The sequence below is a fragment of the Triturus cristatus genome, chromosome 4_1, assembly GCF_964204655.1.
Source record: "Triturus cristatus chromosome 4_1, aTriCri1.1, whole genome shotgun sequence".
Lineage (NCBI taxonomy): Eukaryota > Metazoa > Chordata > Amphibia > Caudata > Salamandridae > Triturus > Triturus cristatus.
The window spans coordinates 1,014,276,335-1,014,296,824 of NC_140585.1; the positions used below are offsets into that span (position 1 = coordinate 1,014,276,335).

Here is a 20,490-nt window from a genome sequence, read left to right on the forward strand (position 1 = left end):
AAAAGGTAGAATGAGGCTGCGGCGCTTTTGAAGGCAGTGTTGGAGTGTATATATATATATATATATATATATATATATATATATATATATATATATATATTACATTCCAAGGTGCCCTAAAGCATTGAGAGCGCACTCAACAGCGCTCTGCCATCCAGCCTTGTAATGCAGCCTGCCTCCTGCTCCCGCTTTTGATTATCTTCGCCGACGCGTTTCAAGGCCATTAGCCTCTTCTTCTTGGGCTGCTTGGAAACATCACACTGAGGCTCACATTGCTGATTTCCGGCTTCCTTTATTCGTAAACTCGCCCCCAGTGGGCTCGTAAACACGCCCCCAGTGGGCATGTGCTTGGTGCAACTTCTGTTTAGTGCATGATGGATATTGAAGTCCTATATGCTGACTGAGCTTGCCTGGTGTGCTCCGCTACCTACTAAAGGATATCAATTAGCTTGTATTTGAAACGCACATTGAACATACTATATGTGAACACTAACGCTCGCTTTGAGGACTTCAATATCCATCATGCACTAAACAGAAGTTGCACCAAGCACATGCCCACTGGGGGTGTGTTTACGAGCCCACTGGGGGCGAGTTTACGAATAAAGGAAGCCGGAAATCAGCAATGTGAGCCTCAGTGTGATGTTTCCAAGCAGCCCAAGAAGAAGAGGCTAATGGCCTTGAAACGCGTCGGCAAAGATAATTAAAAGCGGGAGCAGGAGGCAGGCTGCATTACAAGGCTGGATGGCAGAGCGCTGTCGAGTGCGCTCTCAATGCTTTAGGGCACCTTGGAATGTAATATATATATATATATATATAGAGAGAGAGAGAGATAGAGAGAGAGAAGGGCCTGTCTACTTCTCTTTATCCATGAAAGATCAATTCAACTACAATCAGTATAAACCTCCTTGAGGTGCATTTCTCTTTCTTTATCTCCCTCTGATTTTCTAGTGGACTGCCTTTGCAGATTGACTGGCCAAGGCTCTGTCTTTTTCAGACGCCGCTGCCATGTTTCAATGTGTTTCAATGGTGGTGAGATGGGGGTGATGAGACGCAAAAATATATTTAAAAAATAAATAATTCACTTACCTTCCTACGCAACGTCCTCATTGCTCCAGTCTTCTCCAGCAGGCAGGCAGGCTCCAATGCGGGATGAGGAAACTGCACTAACCAATTCTGGCGCTGCTCTCAAATTCGTTTCACCAACCCCACCTACTTCAAGCGTACCAGGTTCAGCACCAGGCTCTTTCTTCTAAGCCCCCTTTCTTTTCCGTGCATCCAGACAAAGAGGTGCTTAGGACGAGACCCTTGTTCCTTCCTAAAGTCGTTACACTTTTTCACATGGGACAAACTTCTCACTCTACCCGCCTTTTTCCCACCTCCACACCCTTCCAAGGAGGAGAGACTCCACCGTCTGGACCCAAAACGTGCGCTGTCCTTCTACCTTGACCGCACAAAAGATTTCCGGCTGGATGATCAACTCTTCGTTGGCTATGTGGGTGCCAAGAAAGGTTGAGCTGTCCAAAAGTGCACCATCTCTTGATGGATTGTCCTTTGCATCAAAATCTGTTATGCTTCAGCGAAGAAGGAGCCTCCATTGGGGCTCTGTGCTCATTCCACTAGGGCTACGGCAGCAACTAAGGCATTGTCACATGGAGTCCCACTTCTTGACATCTTACAGGCGGCAATGTGGGTATCTATGCACAAGTTCACCAGACCTTACTGCCTGGACAGTCTAGTCCGGAGGGGCAGCTGTTTTGCCCGTTCTGTCCTCCAGGACTTTCTGGTGTGAACTTGGTTTGCAGACCTTCCGGGGTTGGTATTGCTGGGGTACTTATTGTAAGGTAATGAATCTCTAACTAACTGTCTCTTTAAGATCACCAAGTTACTTACCTTCGGTAATGATGTATCTGTAGGAGACATAGGTTAGTTATAGATTCCTTTACTGCCCCACCCATCCTCCCCGCTCTGCGAACTGACTTCTAGGGATAGGGACTCCCATACAGGGCCCTAGTTGTAGCGCACAAGGGGCCAGGGCCTTTCATGGCTCTGCGCTTCTGGTGTGGAAGGTCGTGTCAGAACTGATGTCAGGGCGCAGGAGCGGTATCTAAGTATGCACTGCGACGTAATCCCGGCACCACGCCGTCCATGACGGATGCATACTCGACCGATGCCACCTACAGGCGCACCAGGGTGCTGCTGAGAAGAAATTCTCCAGATCCAGTCTGATGGCTGGGGGTAATTCTAACGTAAGGGATCTATAACTAACCTATGTCTCTTACAGATACATCGTTACCAAAGGTAAGTAACTTGTCCTTCTGGTCCAGGGAGGACCTCGCCTGGCAGTTCTGGCAGGACTGTTCCCATGAGGAATAGGGTCTCGATTGATTCGCATATGGCTGAGGCTGAACTGGGGTCGCAAAGTGAGCAGAAGAACGATGGTGGATTAATCCCAGATCGAATAGTGACTGGGGTGACTGTCTGAAAAGTTTCTGTGCTCCATTCCTTATCATATTTGTGTTTGCTCTGTTTTATTATCTAGCTGCTGCAGTAAGTACAACTGACCGTAGAGTCATTTTATAGTGACAAAGACCCCTTTCTGAGGGTACTCAGTAAAATAAAAAGGGTTTTCGCTGGTTTGGGCTACATTTTTTTTAAACATGCTAAAACAATTTAGAAATTGTGCGTTTCTGAGGTTCGATCTCTAGAATGGGACTTGTTGTTAAGGTTATACATACAGGTGAAGGATACCCTTACTCTAGGACATTTGTAAGAGGTAAGTAAATTATTCTTACACTGAACTAGATTTTTAGTGGTAGTATGCAACCCAGTTTGGAATGTCAAAAACTCAATACTTTCTGACTGTGACTCACTTTATGCCCCAATTAATGCAGTCGTCAGAGGAAGCCTTTTTAAAGATTTTTAGGCCCCCAACCCAAATTTCGTCACAACTTTGAATTCCATCCATTTTCATCTACTAAGCGTTCCTTATGGCAAATATTATTGAACTGAATATTACATTTTGAGAAAGAGGAGCCTGAAAAAACAGCTTAAAGTTCATAGGCCCCCAGCATCTGTTACCAAATAGTACAAAAAAGCTTAACAATGCATTAATAAAGCCCTTTCGTTTGTCTCTGATATTTTGTTTTGGCTTGCAAACTTTTTTTTATTAGAAACCCGTGGCTAACTAACCTGTTCTTCCATTTACAGGAAAGAACTGCTAATGGTGATTTGGTGGGTGTTTAATTGAATACTCCATTAAACACCCACCAAGTCATTTACAGGAAAGACATGCTAATGGTGACTTTGTGGGTGTTCACTAGGGTAGTCCATTAAACACCCACCAAGTCACCATTAACATGTCTTTCCTGTAAATGGAAGGATAGGCTGCAGTAGCATAATCTCAGAGAAGGCATATGCACATTATGTTTGCATATGTAGTACAAAAAAGCTTAACATTGCATTAATAAAGCCATTTCGTTTGTCTCAGATATTTTGTTTTGGCTTGCAAAAAATATTTTATTAGAAACCCGTGGCTAACAACCTGTTCTTCCATTTACAGGAAATAACTGCTAATGGTGATTTGGTGGGTGTTCAATTGAATACTCCATTAAACACCCAAGTCATTTACAGGAAAGACATGCTATTGGTGACTTTGTGGATGTTTACTAGAGTAGTCCATTAAACACCCACCAAGTCACCATTAGCATATCTTTCCTGTAGAAGGAAGGATAGGCTGCGGTAGCATAATCTCAGGGAAGGCATATGCACATTATGTTTGCAAATGGAGCTTTCATTGCTGCATATTCACAATCTCAAATCACCTTTCACAGTTGACATTCTCACTGTAACAGTTCAAACCAAATCACTGCTCCTAGGGCTTTCACCATTTCATTGGGTGAAATCTGATAATTTTTGTCCTAATACCCTGACTTGTCCTGCCTCTCTTTCTATGTGGTCTCTTCTCCGGCTATTCATAAACAAAGTGGACGAACCCACTAGTAACGACTCAGTTATGATTTTCGAGTGCCAGAAACCCACTCGGTCTGTAAAAAGAACCCTCACCCACCAACCTAGTTGGTGGCATGCTTCATCATAGGGTTCCCAACCGGGTAGCCAAGTGCCACCTGGTTGTGCTTCAATGCCTGGATTACAGCGGAGCGGGATTGGTATTGTGTGAAGAGGAAATGCTGAAAAAGTGGTGCAGGTTAAAAATGTCTCTGGGAATCCTTACTGTCCGTTCTTTTTAATTTCCAGCGGCCCAGGACAAGGTTAACAGAAAACAGAATAGGGACAACATCAAGATTAATTGATCTTAGTTGTCCATATGGTCAACATGTTTCAGCCTCTTAAAAAAAGGGTTTGGAAGCTTTCTTCAGGACCAGACTGTGAAAAAAAAGTGGTGGTGTGGCACAAACACACCACGTGTATATATTTACAGCACACACGCTAATGTGTGCTGTGCAATCTGCGGTGTCTACGTACTTACGGACCCACTGGGAAAATGTAAAAACCTGTCAGGCAAAAGAAGAAGGAAAAGAGAAAATAAAATACATAAAACATAAATTACAATCTTTTACTCCTTTTTTTGTGCCACCTTCTTTGACTTATCAGTGTCTATGGCGATCTACCACTCTGTGAGTCGATCAATTCATTAATGCCACCGTTAAGCCAGAAAAAGTGCAACACACACCGATGTGCTGTGCTCAACAAAAAGGGTGTGCATGCACTACTGGTAAGGTAGGCTATCTGTTGGGGTGCATTTCTTGCATGCCTTGGCATTGTGATTCTGTATACTGCCAGGCATCGGAAAGACCGCAATGACACTGGGAGACTGCCACGAGTATTTCCCCGTTGTAGCCGTGAGTGCCAGATGACTTTCTACTTGTAATTGTACGTCTAATGCATATCACTTAAAAAACTGTCACATAAAACACATAATTACACCAGCTACATGTTTAATGTAGCTTTGAGCAGATCCCGGAAGGGGCGAACGCCTGTTGTCACACGCTGGGAGAATAAAGAGAGGAAGGGTAATCAGCATTGTGATGAGACAATTTCCTTGGAGTAAGTGAAAAGGGAAATGAGAGAGACAGGACACAGGAGAAGGATAGAGATGTAAAGAAAACAGTCAGAGAGGTGAAGTCGAGGGATTAAAGAGGTAGCTACTAGGTAGAACTAGGTCTAGTAGAAAGAAATTCACGGTAAAGATAGAAAAGGTGAATTAGCCAGGAAGAAAGATACAGAGGCAGACAGATGAAAACTTGTAGAGAAACCAGCAACAAGATAGGTAAGGATTTAGAGTGAAGCTGTCAGAGCTAGACATAAGGATCATAGAATGCAGAGAAATGGAGCATGGTGGGTACTCCGAGGTGTGAGGTAGAGTGAGGTAGTGTAGAAAGAGAGAGGAGTTAGAGAGAGGCAGAAGTGGAAGATAGATGGGACAGTGACAAAATTATAGCGAGATACTAGGTACAGTGATGGGTTTGAGAGAGGGGCATTCTCTAAAGAAATACATAAATAGAGGTCAGGTAGTGAGGTAGAGAGAGGGGTAAAGGGCAGCGGTAGATGATGTTGAAGAGAAAAGTGGTTGAGCAGAGACAGGAGGAGTAGGGAAAGAAAGGTCGGTGAAACAGACATACAGAGAGGGTGAGGTCAAGTATTATGATGTACGGGGGGCGTGGCTTGGCTGCGAAGCGGAATGGCTGCCTGAAACCGCAGCTCCGCAGATCGAGCACATTAATCCATTAATTTATCCGCCTACCTGATGCTGAACTCGGTCCACTGGACCCCCCCGCACTGAGTTGTTGCCTGCGAGCTGCCCGACGACTCCCCTGGAGCTGAGGCTGGAGCCGCTGAGAAAATCGAGCTGGCGGACGAGCGACGGCGGTGTGGCCTGGATCACCTGTGTGAGCCGGGGGCTTGCGTAGAGCCGGGCCCGGAGGAATGCTGTGCTGCTGGGTGACGGACTGCTGCCTCGCCTTGCCCGTGTGACGCGGCCGGATATCTAGATTCCCCTCCGGCTGACGCTCCCTCGGTGCGCTGGAGACAGATTTGGCGCTAGTGGCGGCTGCTGGCTTGAGGGAGACGGCGGCCCTGGGGGTATCGGCGCGTAACTGAGGTCGAGTCTGCTGCAGATGCTGGCGACCGGTGAGTGCAGCGCCTACACACGCTGGGGTGCAGCGCCCGAGTGAAGAGCGCCAGGGCCCCCGGGGGCGCCCGCGGCCCCATCCCCGAGGGATACAGGCCCTAGACAAAAGAATGAGTGGCATGAACAAGGTTCTGGAGCTGATCCAGCAAAAAAATGAGGACTTGGAAGCTCGCTCGCGGCGAAATAACGTTCGCGTAACGGGTGTGGCCGAATCCACAGACATCACAAATATGGCGCACTACGTGCGGGGGGGCGGGTGGTCCTTGAGCTGGCATGCTGGGCCGGCGCTCGATCACCCTGTCAAGAGTACGGGGTTGGATGCGGTCTGACCTGCGTTCCCCAAGGGATGATTCCCATTCACTGGCTTTCGCTTTTGTGTGTAGTTGAAGTTGTTGAGGTTGGGTGGGCGACCTGGTGGGTAAATGCACAACCTGATTGGGGGGTTGGAGCAGGAGGGGGGTACACTGTATGTTTGGGTTTTTTTTTCGTTGATTGTCTGGCTGTCGTCGAGAGGTTGGATGGAGTGAGGCACGGTGTTGAATCGCATTATGTGCGCTATACAATACCCAGTCGACCAGGTCATTGCGCACATTATAACGGCGCTATATATACACAGGAGCGAGCTGGGCTGACACGACATGCAGCGCGATGTGTGGGTGGTTGGGGGCGAGAGCTGTGGCGACCTGCTGGCGTGCTGACAGAACGGAGACCACTGCTACTACTGCCGCCGTGAAGCAAATTAAATGTCTCACCTGGAATGTGCGTGGCATGAATGACAGGCGTAAAGCCAGGCTGGTGCAGGCATATTTGCTTAGAACAGACATAGACATCTGCCTCCTGCAGGAAACACATTTGACCGATAAAGCTATGCAAATGCTCCGTCATGGCAGGTGGGGTGTGATAGCGCATGCTGCTTACTCTGCCTACTCCAGAGGGGTGGCGGTACTGATCAGAAAGGGTCTGCAATGGACGACACATGAAGAAATCCAGGACACTGGAGGTAGATACCTCATGTTGGTGGGCACGCTCTGTGGTATGAGAATGGTAGTGGTGAATGTCTATGGCCCGAATGATGATAGCCCAGACTTCTACTGCGATCTATGGCATAGGGTGCAGGCATGCGGCCCGGCTGCGATTATGTGGGGGGGGGACTACAATGTTGTACTTTCAGATGCTATGGATAGGCAGGGCGCAGCTAAAACGCACCACCCTAGGGCGTCGGAGGCGTTGGGCGACATCATGCGAGATGCAGACTTGGTGGACTCCTGGAGGAGACTACACCCCGATACTCGCGCTGGCACCTGCATCACAATGCATAGGGAGGCGTGGTCCAGGTTGGACTACTGGTTGCTCTCGCTGGACTTGCACACTATGGTGCTGGAGGTGGCGCATCTGCCGAGGTCCTTGTCTGATCACGCCCCGGTTTGCTTGACACTGTCCACACCGTCACAATACATTCAACCATTCAGTTGGAGATTCCCCTCCCGGGCGCTTCGCGACCACGTCTTTCAGCAGACGCTCCGCGAGAGATTAGAGGAGTACTTTGAACTTAATGAGGGCACGGTGGACTCCCCGGGCACACTTTGGGAGGCCTGTAAGGCCTCCCAAAGTGTGCCCGGGGAGTCCACCCAAAGTAAGGCATGTCGCTGAAAACAGGAGTTCTGCGGTCCATACGTGACACACTGCGCAAACTAGAAACTGAACTTGCTGACCTCGAGTCGGCATTGTTGGCTGCGCCAACGGACAGCCTACGTGCAGAATTTAGGGCGACACTTACCAAGTATCAAGAGGAGGCGGACAGAGAAGTGGCATATCTGTCTAAAGACAGTCAGGCTAGACGTTACGGGGAGGGTGACCGCGCTGGTCGCACACTAGCAGCTATGCTGAGGGCGCCCAGAGGGGCGGAGTACATCCTGGAACTTAGAGATAAAGAGGGTGGCGTGGTCAGGGAGCCGCAGGCCATACTTCGGACCATGACAGACTACTATCGAGACCTATACACCACTAGAGTGACACCGGAAGACCAGGTGCTGAATGAATACCTGGACACCATAGCTCTAGCATGGTTCAATGATAGAGCCCGACAGTACATGGACTTACCATTCACGAAAGATGATATACGGGCTGTAATAGCGAGTATGCCACTTAGCAAAGCACCGGGCCCTGACGGATTGACGGCGGCCTTCTACAAAGAATACGCGGATATCCTGGTTCCTAGACTCCACGGGGTGTACGAGGAGGCCCTTGAGACGGGTGTCCTCCCTCCATCGATGCGGGAAGCAATGATAATTGCCCTGCTCAAGCCAGGGAAGGACCCCGCTTATCCCGAATCCTATCGCCCACTTTCATTAATAAACCTCGATGCCAAAATATATGCCAAATTGCTCGCAGATCGTTTAAAATACATGATGCCGCAGATAGCGCTCTCTGACCAGTCGGGTTTCGTTATGGGGAGATCCACTTCGCATAACTTGCGAGTGCTGTTTGGGATCCTCCACTACCTAGACCCAAAGGTGCAGGCTGCGGCTGCACTGTTGGATGCTACGAAGGCATTCGACTCGCTGGAGTGGAAATTCCTGCTCACGCTCTTCACTCGCATGGGGTTCAGCCCGCTGTTTGCCAAGAGCATTGGTGTACTTTGCAACGATCCGAAGGCCCGGGTACGGGTGAATGGACACACGTCTGCTCCAATCCCCATCTCAAGAGGGACTAGACAGGGGTGCCCCCTATCACCGTTATTGTTTGCTATTGCGACGGAACCACTAGCAGCCCGCATGAGACAGCACCATGCTCAGCGTGGCGTTGGATTCACGTCGCGCGGGCTGCTCATTTCCTTGTACGCCGACGACATCACCATGTACATGATCAACCCTTCGGAAAATTTTGACCCGCTTATGCGAGAAATGGTGCGCTATAGCGGCCTCACTGGCATAGACATAAACTGGTCTAAATCGATGATGCTGCCACTGACGGGTGGCACCACAACATGCCCCACTGAATTCCCAATAGACTGGGTCACAGGCGAGGTCAAGTATCTAGGTATAAATATAAGCCGCTCTATTCATGAGATATGGCTGGCAAATTTTGGTGTGGCTATGGAATGGTTCGAGAGTAAAGTAAAGAGATGGAAAACGCTGCCTTTATCGTTGACGGGCCGCATAGCTATAATCAAAATGGTTGTGTTGCCCAAGTTTCTCTATTTGTTTGTTAACATCCCCCTGCCATTAACAAAGGCGTTCTTCGGCCGCCTGCGCTCTGCCATGATCGAGCTGGTTTGGGCGGGCAGGCAGCCCAGAGTGGCCTGGAACCTCCTTACCCTCCCCTTCCGGCAAGGGGGCCTGGCAGCCCCTGACATGGAGCTGTATGCTTACAGTGCTCAAGCCCAATATTTACATTTCTGGCATCATCCGATTCCTTACCAGCCCCACGTAGCTATAGAGACGGATGTGGCAGCGCCTTGCCCCCTCCGGGCGGCGGTTTACCAGAGTTATAAGAGGTCCCAGGAAGACATTAACACAGTGGAGATGGTGCGCTGGGCCTGGTCGAACATTGCGAAGCGTGCGGGCGTGCCTGCCCTATATGCCCCGAGTATGCCATTGGAGGGCAACCCACTGCTGGGACCGCTGACCGATGCGGCGGTTGTGCAACGTGCTAGTGGCTGCGGCCTGAAACTAGCGGGTGACCTATACCCAGACGATATGTTTCTCGCCGTGCAGAACATGGCCGTCGCATCTGAGCCGACGGCATCAGAACTACTACTATATTACCAGCTGAGGGCGGCGTGCAAGCACAGGTATCCTATGTTCCCGAAGGCCCCACCGGCGGTGGCAGCGCTGGAAGACATACTCTCGAATAGCTCCTCGCGCAAGCTGATAACGCGTATATATAGGGCTACGCAAAACGCAACGCCTATTGCTCATGCGAATTCGCGGTCCCTGTGGGAGAGGGAGGCAGGCATCCAAATTACAGAGAAACAGTGGGAGTTTTGCTGCACCCAACTTGAAAACTTGTCTCCTAATTATAGATTGAGACTTATACACTTTAATTTCCTTCATAGGAGATATCGCACTCCCACGCAGCTCTTTAAAATGGGATTACAGGTTGATGCGAATTGCTGGAGATGTGGCGAAAGAGAGGCTACATTTTACCACCTAGTCTGGGACTGTGGTCCGATGTATGGCTTTTGGAGGGCAGTCTTCACCACCATAGGGAGGATAGTAGGACTTACTATTGCACCGGACCCCCTCGTGGCCCTCCTGGGCTTCGTGATGGTCGTACCCAGTGCGTCGCGCAGGCTAGTGGCCCTTCTTCTATTGCTAGCTAAGCGCCAAATAGCATTACACTGGAAGCAAAAGGCTCCGCCGAATGTCTCGGGATGGGTGGGATCAGCAGTATACTGCAAGGAGCAATTGACTGCCTACTGGGATCAGATGCCGCTGCGTTCGAGGCCTGCGGACATTTGGCGGCCGCTGGTGGACTGGTTGGCAGAGTCTGAGGTGACTGACAGTGACTGAGAGTGACAGCTGGGTGTGTGGCACCGTAGCTGGGCTGGCGTGCGGCTGCGATGTGGAGCTGACTGGGTGGGCGGGAGGGGTGGGGGGAAGGGGATGTTGGTGTCCGGACGGATAGTATGAGATTCGTGTGTGTGCGTGTTCTCGTCCCCACGTAGGAGTGTGACTGCATGGTCGCTGGGTGTTCATTCTAAGACACTTTGTTCAGGTGCTAGTTGCTCTCCTCTGTTTCTCGATTGCAGCCGCTGTTGTAGTTTGTACAGTTAAGGTTTTAAAAACAGTAAAACGGGGAAAACCAAGATAACGTTGATGTTGGAACTTTGCTCAAGTGTACGACTTGGATCCGAGCTAGCGGCGGGGCGCTGTGTGCACAAGCTGCCTGCATCCGGGTTGTTGGCTGAACAGCAGTGTACACTTTGACAGTACAATAAAGGTTTTCAAAAAAAAAAAAAAGTATTATGATGTACACCGCCAGGTCCAAGAAGAAGTGGGGATATTTGTGTGTGAAGAGATAGTGCTATAGAGAGAGAGAGTGAGTTGAAGAAGACAAGAGGAATGAGCCTGGAGGAGGTAAAGAAAGACTTGTGAAGTAGAGGTAGTGAGATGTTTAAAGAGTGGTGTAGGTTTATGCAGAGAGTGAGATGCACAGAGAGAGAAGATAACAATAGGAAAAAAAGGTAGAAAGAAAGGAGTATGATACGGAGAGGAAGGTGAGGTAGAGGTTACATATGTAGAAAGAAAGGGGAGTTAGTGAAGTGTGATTGTGTACTGATAGTGAGGTAAATGTTGGGAAATTAGGGAGAAACAGTTCCAAGTGGAGGTAGATTGTGTAGAGAGAGAAAGATTATTTTTATTTAATTTCCCCGAAGTGATCATGGTTGGACAGACTGGGCACGAGCAGCTGTCAGAAAAACAAAATCCGTTTTTTTATGAACACAGTTTTCACTTTACCAGGGACTACCTTGAAAATTGAAAAACTGGGCAATTGCTCTATTTGTCTATTTCTTAAAACTGCACTGAAACATCCAATCATAAGTGACCCTGTGGCAGTCCAGCCATGACAATAAAATACACAGATGATTAGTCCTCTTGCCATTGTAAAAATGTTTTGTATTTTTACTAGGCCAACCAAAGATAAAGATACTTCAAAAATAATGAATCGTGCATAAAGAATGTGCAGGATTTTGAGGAAAAAAAGACCACGTAACTAGCTCTTTCACACCCCATTGTTATCAAAAATGCATCATACCCAAAACATCATGCATGACCTAGTGGGCCTTCTGGTGCAGGCTTTGTGGATACCGAAAAAATAGCCTTTTGATTGATTGATTGATTGATTGATTGACAAGCCTCAGATTTGAGTATTTGATCAAAAAGTGACAGTATTAATGCAGCAGGTAGGGAGGATGAACCATAGGTGTGCTAGGCCTAGTGCTTCTCAATCAAATGTCCACTTCTCTCAGGTGAGAACAGAATCATCTTCATTTCAGAAAGGATCTGAAAGCCTCAATTTCTTGTGAATCTTTCAAACTCTGTGAACTCAAACGTCCTTCACCTCCCTATACATATTAGGAGCAGGCCCTACCTCTGAAAATACTTGCCCGCATGATGTGCACCATGTTGATAGAAGTCGAAATACTACCTGATGTGCTGACCTACTTGGCCTAAACCCAGCAGTACATAACATGACCACCAAATTTCTTGTTTTTTGGCACAGGGTATTTGATCAACCTTTTGACCAATTTTAGTTCTAGTAATAACAACCTAACAGTGCCATTTTCAAGGAGTAGCTCCATCTGATGCTGTTACTACTGCATCATAGAGTCTATATGATATGGATCATTTGAGTCTTATCCCCTTCAAACACTGCAGCGCACTTCTGAATCAGAGGTGGGGTGTTGGGAATGTAAAAGTAAATTAGGCCAGGTTGGAAAAATATTTCGCATGAAAGTAGAGTGTATTATTAAAATGCTTTGATTAGTAATAATCAGCTACGTGTTTTTTGTGCTTACCAGCTGTAGATTTCCAATCTGCTTCAGATTTTCAAAGCTTGTATGACTGGTGTTATGACTGTGTGCAATTGTTTGTCAACAGCTATTTAGAGAAGGAGGTAGTTGGGAGAACTATTTGTCGAATGCAGTGTCCCCATCATAAATAGCGTAGAGGGTGTTACAGTTAGATCACTTGGAAGTAAAAGAACTATATTTCATATTCAGTGTACAACATTTTTTTTTCTTATGTGTGTTTTTTAGGGTGAAAAAATTCGAAAGCTGCTACAAACTGTTGATCTCTCGGAAATTAAAGTTGGATCTGTTGAGGAGTTCCAGGGTCAGGAATACTTGGTTATCATCATTTCAACAGTAAGTAACTCAGAATGAGCTCTTTGGAATACAGCATAACTTTCTTTAGTGGGAAACAAGGGTGACTCTTAGAGGTTATACAGTGTGATCAGGGTTTTAGTAACTAATGTCAAAACAGAAGTATTTTTAGTCTAGATAATGTGTGTACCATTGTGGATTCAAGTTATTTGGGAATCCCTACATATTATGATAGGAGATTATGAGTAGATAAAGTGTTCCTCTTTGCCTGTTAATATCCTTGGATTTAGATAACCATTTTCATATTCCTACAAGCCCATCTTGAATGATTTTATATCTTTCTTTAAAACACGAGTACTCCTAAGGCAGATTTTACATCTGCTCTAAACTGTACCTGCCCCAAGGAGCTATTGTCAGGTGTTCTTTTGTGCATCCGGAATGGTGTTGTAGGAGATGTGGGAGTTGTGGTAGGAGATTTGGGAGTTGTGCCAGGAGTGCCTTACCTTAATACTGTCATGTATACTTGTTTTGTTTCACTGTATGTGTTTGTGAAGGGGCAGCTTCAAGCAGGGTTTTAAAGTATGGCTGGATTGAAGGTTTAAGGCCAATGTTGTTGGCACTGCAGCAAATATGTAGTAACAACCATGTCTTTTCACTGCTTGGAGTCCAACTTAAACGTACTTACCATTCCATTCTACTACCCATTGAGACGGGTGTTGTTCACATTGCAATCCCCCTAGAAAAACCTAGTAAGCTTCCGGAGGAACACTCTTCAAAGATTTCCATGCCATCAACCTATCCTGACAGCAAGTCACCTAAGGGGTAACCACAGAGGTTGGCAATCAAATTTAAGTTTTCAGAGAATTTCAAAGAAATATGCAGTCAGCAAACACGTAAAAAGAACCAAGAGGAATGCCCCTAAGTCTTCAAGACAAAACCAATTAATTTGTGATTTTGTGTTGCCTTAGGCTCTGTCAAACATCAATCCGAGTTCTCTCAAAGATTGTTCCATACTGGGGCCTGTTCAGCATATAACCCATTCTGAGTCTGGTAAACTTGTAACTCGACAGTACCTTGGTCTGCTTTTCCTGCTGTGACCTTTGGTTAGCATTATTCTGAGCATCTTTGAAGCAACTGCTCCATTAGGTGCTTTAGTAACCACTGCATCTGTGAGCTTTTATACTCTTTGTTAGTGGAAGCATGAAATTCCCTCCATTCTTCAAACATGGGCTAATTTTCACTAGTTTCATTGTGGGATCTGTGGCCCATTCCACATTAACCAATTGTCATCATTTGTTTCACTGAGAAGTGGAGTACCCAAATTGTTTAGAACTGCACATCGTGACCAAGTGGAAAAAGAGAACCTCATAAATCAAAATCTAGAGATGATCCAGCCTGCCAATGAATGGAATAATTCACTATTATGCTACCTCTGTGCAACATACTCGCCTTTCTCCCGTCCCTTTCCTGTCTTGGCAGAGAGATGGCTCTATGGTGTGTTCCTTGCCCCACCCTCCTCCCTACTCCTCCTTGCACAACCTGTGTGTTATTGTGTCCCATTATTGTCCTGTTGCTCACAAAGGCAAATCTGGTATGAAAGTAACTAAAATCCTTGAAACCTTGACCCTTGTTACACCACACTAGTCATGAAGGTAAACAATGCAATATAAACCAACTTCTCAGCAGCCAAGATGTCTGCATGTATCTTATGTTTTATGACGGTTATGCTTCTAACAAGTTGGAAAAGGTATTAAAAGCTGGGAGAAAAATAGATAACCAACAACTGTGAGGACCAAAGGTACATTATTATTATTATAATTCTAATTGAATTTATAAGGCGCAATAGCTACCCAGAAAGGATTTCCCAGCGCCAACCAGGACACGGAACAGCTGCCAGCTTCAAGATTATTGATTGAAAAGCCAGGTTTTTAAGGATTTGCGGAATTGGACATACGCCATTTCATTCCGACTGGCTACAGGGAGGGAATTTCATACGGAAGGGCCAAGATAGGCAAACGATCGGCTGCCCATCCGGGATAGTTGGACTCTAGGCACAGAGAATTTCCCTTGAGTGGACGAGCGGAGACGCCAAGAGGGCTCATAGGGATGAACTTGGGATTGCAACTATTGGGGGGGCCATGCCTGATTTTATTCTATACATCAGCAGGTGTGTATTTTGGTAAGCTCATAGTAGCTGAGACGCAGAGAGAAAGCTCCAAAACGCAGTGACCACTAGGTACTGAGTGGATTTATATCCGTCTGCTGAGCCCTAAGTGATCTGGAAATTAGTCCTGGAGTTCCCAGAAGGATGACTTCAGAGAGTAGAATGACAAGGCTGTACCTCCAAAATGCCTGTCTGCCATCTTGAGACCTCAAGTTTGGGGAGGATGATGTTAGTTAAGCATGGGATCTGATAACATACACTTCATGGCTGCATTTGACCTCAGTAGTGCTCCTGCCTAACCACCATAGTAGATTGTGCTCAGTGACAGGTGAATGGAACACTGAACAGAGCATGAGGAGCTAGCAATGTCTGTGCAGACAATGAACAACACCCTGTGGGAAGAGGATGGTAGAGGAACAAGGCAGGATTTGGTTACAGCACAAGTCTCTGGTGTAAAAGCTGTTTGGCTTTCTGCCTGCGGCAGCTGGGCTCCCTTGAACCAGAGTATTATCAGCACAATGGGCACTGTCCTTAATCATGTGAAATAACAGTACAACACTAAAAGACAGGACTCTGGAGTATAAAGTGCCAGCAGCAGCCACCTTAAATACATTTTAATGTATAAAATGGCATGGGCACAAACAAGCTTCTTAGCTTCACAACAGATAAGTAAAAGATGTTTTGAAGAATAAAGTATCAGTCTCCTACTCACCCGAAAAGTCACTGAGAGCATTGTTCAGAATTGTGTGTAGCAGTAGTTCTTCCTTTTTTTTCTGTGGAAATTCTGCTCTGCACTGTTACAAGTTTTACAGGTTGCAGAATTTTACTCAAAATTACTTGGTGAGATATCCCACCTGCTAATACCCTCTTGGTACAGCGTAGAGGTGAGAAAAAAAGAAAATGAGGACATTAGAGTTTCTGCTGGGGCAGAATAGTTGCAAAATGACGTATCAAATCTAAAGTCAAAATCCCTCTTCTGGCATCTGATGTGTAAATTATCTTATTAGGGACTTGAAAGAAGTAGGAATACAAAGTTATAACCTTCTTGTATTGAGTGCAACCATATGGGAAGACATTAGGTCAAAGCAGAAACAAATACTTTGGATTTTTAGGATGACCCACTAAAACCGAGATTTGCTTCCAGGTGCTGAGATACACTGACCAAATGTCACTCCTGTGAGACGAAGTTCAAGAGTTTAGTTGGAGCAAGAGTTGTCATTTGTAACATTTCAATAATCAATCTGTATGATCTTTCAGAAAATGCCCTTGATTACTCTACAGAAACGGACAAAGATGAGGAGTATAATGAAGAGGATTACATTTGATTAAGTAGGTATCACCCGTGCAGGGTTTCAAGTATTGTTAGCGGCACTACTAGCCATGGGACTGTGCTAGAAGCTGCAAGAATTATAGATTCTCTATCAGACCCTTTAGAGAAGATGGAGAGATGGTGTGGCAAAACATAAGCTGGCTTTGGCATCAACTGTGGAGAACATTCTACATAAATATTTTGGGGGAAGATGAGAACAGGGTGAAGGGGTTGTTATAGCATTAACCTCAGGCCTTGGCTAAAAACAGAGCATTATAAAGCTAAAAGGTTTGGATTTAAGTTTTCTCATTTCAGTGCCCCAGAAGTGATCGAGGCAAAGAGGAGCATGACGCCTTCTTTAGCAGAGAGAATGCAAGTAAACCAGAAAGTGTGGCATTTTCACCAAGCAGCCTGTAAATAATTAGACAGGGTTCAGATTCCAGAAACAAATTAGAGGGTGTGATAGTTCTCAGTAGATAGTTTTGAAACATGCAAGGAAAACAAACAGTAATATGTATTTGTAAAGCAGAGGTTCACCCATGAGTTTCTTGGTGGTGAATAACAGTTGTTACCATACTCAATGGTATTGTTTTTATTGCCCATGGAAGGATAAACGTCTAGTGGCATTACATTTGTAGCAGTGTGATTCATTAGAGTGAGACAATCCCTCAGTTATGCATGACTAGAAGACACCTGATGGAAAAGTTGAGTGTCGTAAACATATTGGTAAATTATGTTGCCAGAGCCTTGCATCAGTTCCTCAATATGTATTTGGAAGTTACAAGGCCTGGGATTCAGGATTGAGAATGCATAACCAGGAGGAGGAGCCTAGCGCGCAACCAAGATGGCCGCGTAGGTGCGAGGCTCCCGAGGACCTCCGCGACCTCCTGCATAAATCCTGACTATATCCTGTCCTAGACGAGGGGACTGTGTTTGTGAGCCCGAGCTGAGGTGCCACCCGTTTTCCGTTTCCGAATCGGACCTCGGACACCGGCGGGAGCACCGGTTGAGGTTTGCGGCCTTCTCCACGCCGGCCCCCCGGATTGGAGTTGTGGGGCGATCCGGAGACAAAGTGAACAACAGCGGCGGGCAAGGCTGGGCGACTCGCGTACCCCGCACTTTCACTTTCGCTTTTGCGCCCTCCTTGCTGCCAGGCGAGGTAGGGTTGCGGGGCGGTGTGCGGTGGTGTGGCCTCGTTGGGGTGCCCTGCCGGCCCGCCAGCTGTGATCCGCCCTGCGGAGCTGTGGTCGCCCCCCCCCCCCGGAGCCCGTGAACTGGTTTGTCGGCCCCTTTCAAGGAGATTGGCACGATTTGGGGACTGGAACCATGTCCACAAAGCAAGATGGCGACCGGGCAAAGGTGAAATCGACCCGCCGTGGCACAGCCCATCAGTCCAACAACATGGACCGCTACACCCTCCAGAAGGGATCTCCAGAGGCGCCGCGCGGGTCCCCTGCGGGCCCGACTGATGCTCCTGCTCTGCCCGCGGATCTGACCCTCCGAGACGTCATGGGCGCCATCGCCGAGATGAAGGCCTCGGTGGACCAGCGCTTTGACACTCTGGCGCAGAAGATTGACTCGGTCCTCGTGGATGTGGGCCTGGTGAGGGCCGATCTGTCCAAGACGAATGACCGGGTCGATACTTTGGCCCACACTACCTCGGGCCTTACAACGGACGTGGCGGCCCTCCAAAAGGAGGTGCGCCGGCTTGGCCAGGCGAGCGCCCTGATGGATCGTCGACTGGAGGATTCCGAGGGTCGGGCCCGGAGGAACAATGTCCGCATTATCGGGGTGCCGGAGGGACGTGAGGAGGAGGCGGCGGATCTGTTTGTGGAGGACCTGATCCTCACCCACCTCCAGCCCCGGGGGCTGAGTAAACTCTTTGCGGTGGAACGTGCCCACAGGGTCCCCGGAGGAAGACCTAAGGCCGGAGCCCCTCCGAGGCCTCTCATTGCCCGGATTTTCAACTTTCGGGACAGAGACGCTATCCTGCAGACTTCTAGGCTACAAGGACCGGTCAGACTCGACAATATGGACGTAAACTTCTATCCTGATTTTACTCCGGCGGTCCAGAAGCAGAGACTGAGTTTTCTCGGAGTCAAACGTCGCCTACGGGACCTGAACATAAAGTATGCGATGCTTTTTCCAGCGAAGTTGAGGGTAGAGGTGGATGGCCGCACGCACTTTTTTGATCGTCCCGAGGCGGCCGGGGACTGGTTGGACACTTTGCCCGGGGATCGGGGGTGGGGGGGGCGCGGTTGGTAGGGAGGGCTCGCCGGATCAGGACTGAGGGACTAATAGTAGGCCTTGCTCTGGACAACATTACTGTCACCATTGTCTGATTGTGTAAGTTCCCCTCCTGTGGAGGTCGTACGGGGTCTCTTGGGGGCTTTCCCTCCTCCTCTGGGGGACTAGTTAGTTTTCTCATTTATGGGGCGACAGGCACACTGCACTTTGGGGGGGCTGTCTGGGCTCATGCAGGGGTGCAGGGAGGGGGGAGTTTTGTTGGGATGGGTGGGTTGGGGTGGGGTGTTGTTCGTTTTTTCCGCAAGGCAAACCCTTTACTGTATTGGTGTTTTTGTGGTGCTCTCGGGGGGACGAATGATGGCTTCTGTGTGTGATGGGGGGTAGGGACCTGACTTTGTTGTCGTGGAACGTTAATGGACTGGGGGATAGGATTAAGCGAGGTGTGGTCCTGCAGTATCTGAAACGAATTTCGCCAGATGTGGTCTTTCTGCAGGAGACACACCTTATTGGTAATTCCTTTTGTGCCATGAATCGGCGTGGCTATCGTCTGGTGGCCCACTCGGGCTTCACGTCTGGCTCGCGGGGGGTGGGCATCATGGTTAAGAACTCGCTCCCGCTGGAAATAGACGAGGTGCGCCATGATGAGAGGGGACGCTACACTGCCTTGGTGGGGAGAATGGAGGGCAAAGTAGTTGTCTTGGTTTCAGTGTACGTCCCACCGGGGTTACAGTCTACCACTTTTGCGGACCTGGGGCGCCTCCTCCTTGACCTTCCGGGGGGGCTTCTGGTGGTTGGGGGGGACTTCAATGCTGTGGCTTCTGGGACTATGGATCGTTACCCCCCTAGGGACCTCCCCCGGGCGCAGGCGTGGCTGTCCGGCCTCTTAGATACACTGGGATTGGTGGACTGCTGGCGTTTAAAACATCCCACGCAGCTGCAGTACACTTTCCATTCGGGTGCCCATGGTAGCCTCTCGCGGCTTGATCATATCCTTGTCCCTGCCGCCTATGCTGGGAGAGTGGGAGAGGTGCGCCATCTGGCGCGGGGTATTTCAGATCACTCCCCGATCCTGTTGCACTTTGGTGTCTTCCCGAGGGGGGAGGGAAGGGTAGCTCCAATCAATGCCTGGTACCTGCGCGACCCCACTATTCGTGCTGACTTGATTAAATCCTTGCAGCGGTATTTTGAGGAGAATGTGGGGTCTGTCCCTTCGGCTATCTCCCTGTGGGAAGCCTTCAAGACAGTTCTTAGAGGGGAGGCCCTCTCCTTCATATCCCATGCCCGGAGGCGCGAGCAAGAGGAGGTGACCCGGGTGGAGGCCGAAATTACTGAACTAGAGGGTGATCTGGGGAGTGGGGTGACGGATGCTGCACTGCATGCTCTACACCTTAAGCAGGCGGCCTATAGGGCCCTAGTCACGGAGGCAGCCAGGGGCCTTAGTAGAGAGCAACAGGGGCGACTGTATGATGTGGGCGATAAGGCTGGTAAATTGATTGCGTGGTTGGATAAAAAGGAGAGAGCGAGTCGGGTGGTCCCGCTGATTGAGAGGATGGATGGTGTACGTGTCACCGAGCCAGAAGACATTGTCTCTTGCTTCGCGGACTATTTCCGCGAAGTGTATTCCCCGGTCTCTCCCTGCTCGGAGGCGGATTCCCGTGCCCTGCTTCGGGATATCGCGCTGCCCTCCCTTTCGGTGGAGGACAGGGAGTCGTTGGATGCTGCTCCCACCTCGGACGAAATTGCCCTCGCCATACGCTCGGTCGCATCTGGCAAGGCCATGGGCCCGAACGGTA

General features: G+C 48.4%; 1 protein-coding gene across 2 annotated transcripts in view; it reads left to right on the forward strand.

The window, feature by feature from the left end:
• MOV10L1 (Mov10 like RNA helicase 1) overlaps window positions 1-20,490 on the forward strand; it is a 772,466-nt gene that overhangs the window by 590,187 nt on the left and 161,789 nt on the right. For both annotated transcript variants that reach the window (XM_085650694.1, XM_085650695.1), the window contains exon 23: window positions 12,912-13,019. In XM_085650694.1, coding sequence (XP_085506820.1) covers window positions 12,912-13,019 — 108 coding nt within the window. The remainder of the gene's footprint in view (window positions 1-12,911; window positions 13,020-20,490) is intronic.